The sequence below is a fragment of the Mus caroli genome, unplaced genomic scaffold (genome assembly GCF_978045245.1).
Source record: "Mus caroli unplaced genomic scaffold, Mus_caroli_1 scaffold_2, whole genome shotgun sequence".
NCBI lineage: Eukaryota > Metazoa > Chordata > Mammalia > Rodentia > Muridae > Mus > Mus caroli.
This window is the reverse complement of record NW_028227257.1, coordinates 69,258,223-69,262,079: the sequence shown is the minus strand read 5'-3', so window position 1 is coordinate 69,262,079 and position 3,857 is coordinate 69,258,223. Positions and strand designations below refer to the sequence as shown.

The following is a 3,857-nucleotide window of genomic DNA, read 5'->3' as shown; positions in this document are numbered from 1 at the left end:
AATCAGAAATTCACTGACCACCTACCTACATGTTGCTGAGTTTTAGTTACTTTATTCTCCTGGGTATTTCTGTATAGATTTCTCCTTATAAATAGTTCTTACTTAACATTATTCATTCTTTAGATTTTAGTGTAAACATCTCCCAAAGTGCTATGTGCTATTGATGTAAGTTTATATACCACCCAGAACCTGATTCCTATCCACACAACTAACATATAATGAACCACATAATGTTATTGGATGTTTAGTGTTAACTATACTTCAATGCCTTAAAAGCCTCAATACATAATTACTAATGAAAAGTAATTCGAACTTCATAGACAAGTGAGCTTCATATCTAGACAGAAAAGTGAATGAAGAGTCTGTGTTTATTGCATATGGCATTGTATATGGCACAAATTAACTTGTACATACAATTCTCATGTTATCTGCCCAGTTATTGAACACTTGTTAAATGAGTGGGCAAATCCATATGTTTTCCAAGGGCTTTGCTAATTAAGGGTGAAGATTTTTCATTATTGTAGGCACCTACTTCTTTTGAACATTTTGGTATATTCCTTTATAATTTTTTGCTGTTTATTACAGGAAATATAACCAAGGTTAATGAATGAAATAAATTACACCGAGGTGTCTGAATTTGTGTTTCTGGGACTTTCAACATCTAAACACATACAGCATTTTTTTCTTGCCTTCTCTGTGGTATTTTATGTGACCATCGTGCTGGGCAATAGTCTTGTTGTATTTACTCTAGCCTTTGACCCACATTTACATTCCCCTATGTACTTTCTTTTGGGAAACCTCTCATTTATTGACTTATGTTTTTCTACCTTAACTGTACCCAAGATGATTTCTGACCTGTCCTCTGGGCATAATACCATCTCATTCCAGGGTTGTGTCTTCCAGATATTTGTTCTTCATGTTCTTGGGGCATCTGAGATGGTATTGCTGGTAGCCATGGCCTGGGACAGATATGTGGCCATATGCAAACCCCTCCACTATTTAACCATCATGAGCCCACGGATGTGCCTGTTGCTTCTATCTGGGGCTTGGATTATTGGCTTTTTACATTCAGTGGCCCAACTAGGTTTTGTTGTCCATTTGAGATTTTGTGGACCTAATAAGATAGATAGTTTTTATTGTGATCTTCCTAGGTTTATCAAACTGGCCTGCATAGACAACTACAGAATGGAGTTCATGGTTGCTGCCAACAGTGGCATCATTTCTATTGGCACCTTCTTCTTACTGATAATCTCCTACCTTGTTATCCTGTTTAATGTAAGAAAACATTCATCAGGAGATTTGTCCAAGGCCCTCTCGACACTTTCTGCTCACATCTCCGTGGTAGTTTTGTTCTTTGGACCATGCATCTTTGTGTACATGTGGCCTTTTCCAACTGAGCCAGTGGATAAGTTCCTGGCCATTCTGAACTTTATGATTACACCCATCCTGAACCCTGCCATTTACACGCTGAGGAACAAAGACATGAAGGCGGCAATGAGGAAACTGAGTTATCAGTTCTTGAATTTTAGGAAAATGTCATGAATAAGCCTGCAAATATGTTACTTAGCATGTGTTCCATGTACTCAAATAGTAAACATTCTTACATAACTGTGTTTTTCTTTTCATGTCTGATTTTTTTAAGTTATATAATCCCCACAAGATTTATCTATAAATCTTGTAATATAGGTAAAAAGAATATCATTTTATAGAAATCAACTATTTTTAAAGATAAGCTTATTTGTATTTTATGTATTATCCATTTTGCCCGTGTTTTGTTTACCCCATTCATTGCTTGCATGCAGTGACTGTGGATGCCAGAGTGGGTATGACTTCCTCTGAAACTGGAGCTTTGGATGGTTATAAGCTACTATGTGTTACCTGTTGAGATGGCCTGCCCGACATTGTATGAAGGTGTGTTCCTGTATTTTCAATTGTTCATTTCTGTGCCGGCATAGAGCTTAATGCAGGCGGAATATTTGGTATTTTATTTCAATAGCCCATTACCAGTTTTCTAAAAGTAAATTTTTGACTTTCCTCAACTGCCTAAAAGATTACTCTCTCAGATTATCATATTACAAAACTAAATGCCATGGTGGAGGTTACTAACACTCATACAGGCAAAAGGGAAACTCAAAGAAATGTATCTCAGCTTGCCCTGGTACTTGTTGATTCAGACTTAAATGTGGATTTTGGGGAAATCAAGAACTTGCAGCTGTGCTAGGGAAGGATCAAATCAACCAGGCAAGAGAAGACAGAGCATGGGTGTGAATAAATCAGGGAAGTAAAGAGATACAGACATAAGGTGGGCGTGCAGTCTCAGGGAAATCAGGTTAAGTTAGACTGTAACAAAAGGTCAACAACCTTAAACTATATAGATGTCTCCATGTCTTTATTAGTAAACCTCAAGCAAAATACACAAAAGCCCCACAATAGGTACTAGAAATGTAATCTATATTTCCTATAAGAACAACTGCTCTTAACCACTGAGTTATCTCTCTAGCTCTAATGAACAATGTCTTTATTCACCAATCAATAAACATTTACAATGTTTTCACATCATGTACACTGTGATTAAAGTGCCATAAAACATGTGAATCTAAATGACTTGTGTATGTAATTATCAGATATAACCAGAAAAGTGATTGTCAAATTATATGATAGTTTCATTTATTAGTTTTCTGAGAAACCACCATAATGCTTTCTATTAAGGTTTTAATAATTAACATTCCTGCTAATATTATAGAATAATTCACTTCTCTCTATCAACTTGCTTATATTATTTAATGTTATATTGGTGTATAGTACATACATATATTAATGAGTTTTCATTTTAAAACATGTACATAAGGTATTAAACTGTATTTAGCACCTACTATGATCTCTTGTTAAACTACTTTACCATCTAATCTCATGCATTTTCCCAAAAAGCATCATTTCTGCATCCACGACTTCTCTGTGACCCAATGCATTTTATTAGGTTGTTTACAGGAGTAAGAGCATTTAGCGAATGGCTATACCTCTGAAGAAAATGTCTCTCCTTTCCTTATCTGCTCTTGCCATACTATAAATCCTCAGGAAACAGTAACCATTTTAATAGAGCCTCCTTCCATGGTAGACTACTGATAGGCCCAATCCAGTGGAGAACTTATGAAAATAGTCATAGCTGTTGTGATTTCCAATGCAACAGTCCTGTCACGCTCAGAAGTCAACATTGTCTCTACCTTTTATCATTTCTTACATTCTTGCCCCTTGTTCTATATGATCCATGGTTCCCAGAGTACGTGATATAATCTTTAATCCCAATTATCATTGGTCAATCACATTCATTTCTTGTCAGTATTTTACCAGCTATGCATCTGTACTTCACCATTGTTCATTGCAAAGAATATCTTCCCTGATATAAGCATAAAGTATATATTGTTTTATATAACAAAAGCATAATTATTTGAAAGGCATATCATATCCATTTATAGGATCAGTTGCTTCACCAGTAAGACTTAAAACCTTCCCTAAACATGGTATTTTGATCAGGGTTAAAGAAATAAACATGAATTCTGTCTTACCTATCAAGCATATAAGCAGTCAGAAAGTGACTGGCTTCTCCCATGACAGACTTATCACTACTGTAAGAAAGTTTTCAACCAGTCCAAGATTAATTTCTGTATGTACTCAAAGGTATGTGCTGTCTTCAGCAATTTTTGCTGTCTAGGTACAGTGGCAAGCCAACTATAATGGCAATTGCCTGTATTGTTATGGGAGCTTAGGAAGACTTCCCGTTCAATTAATCATAAGAAATAGCTTCCACCTAGTACTGGAAATTTCAATCAATACCTTAAGATTTATATAACAGGCTTCTG

General features: G+C 35.7%; 1 protein-coding gene across 2 annotated transcripts; it reads left to right on the top strand.

Annotated features, from left to right (window-relative positions):
• Positions 1-421: 421 nt before the first annotated feature.
• On the top strand, positions 422-1,542 carry LOC110289594 (olfactory receptor 4F15-like). Of its 2 annotated transcripts, XM_085829553.1 has the most exons (2): positions 422-435; positions 600-1,542. In XM_085829553.1, the coding sequence occupies exons 1-2, from the start codon at positions 422-424 to the stop codon at positions 1,540-1,542; spliced, it is 957 nt and encodes a 318-aa protein (XP_085685679.1). The 2 variants fall into 2 exon arrangements, with proteins under 2 accessions (XP_085685679.1, XP_021011535.1); XM_021155876.2 differs by lacking the exon at positions 422-435 and having other exon boundaries at positions 604-1,542.
• The last annotated feature ends 2,315 nt before the right edge of the window (positions 1,543-3,857 follow it).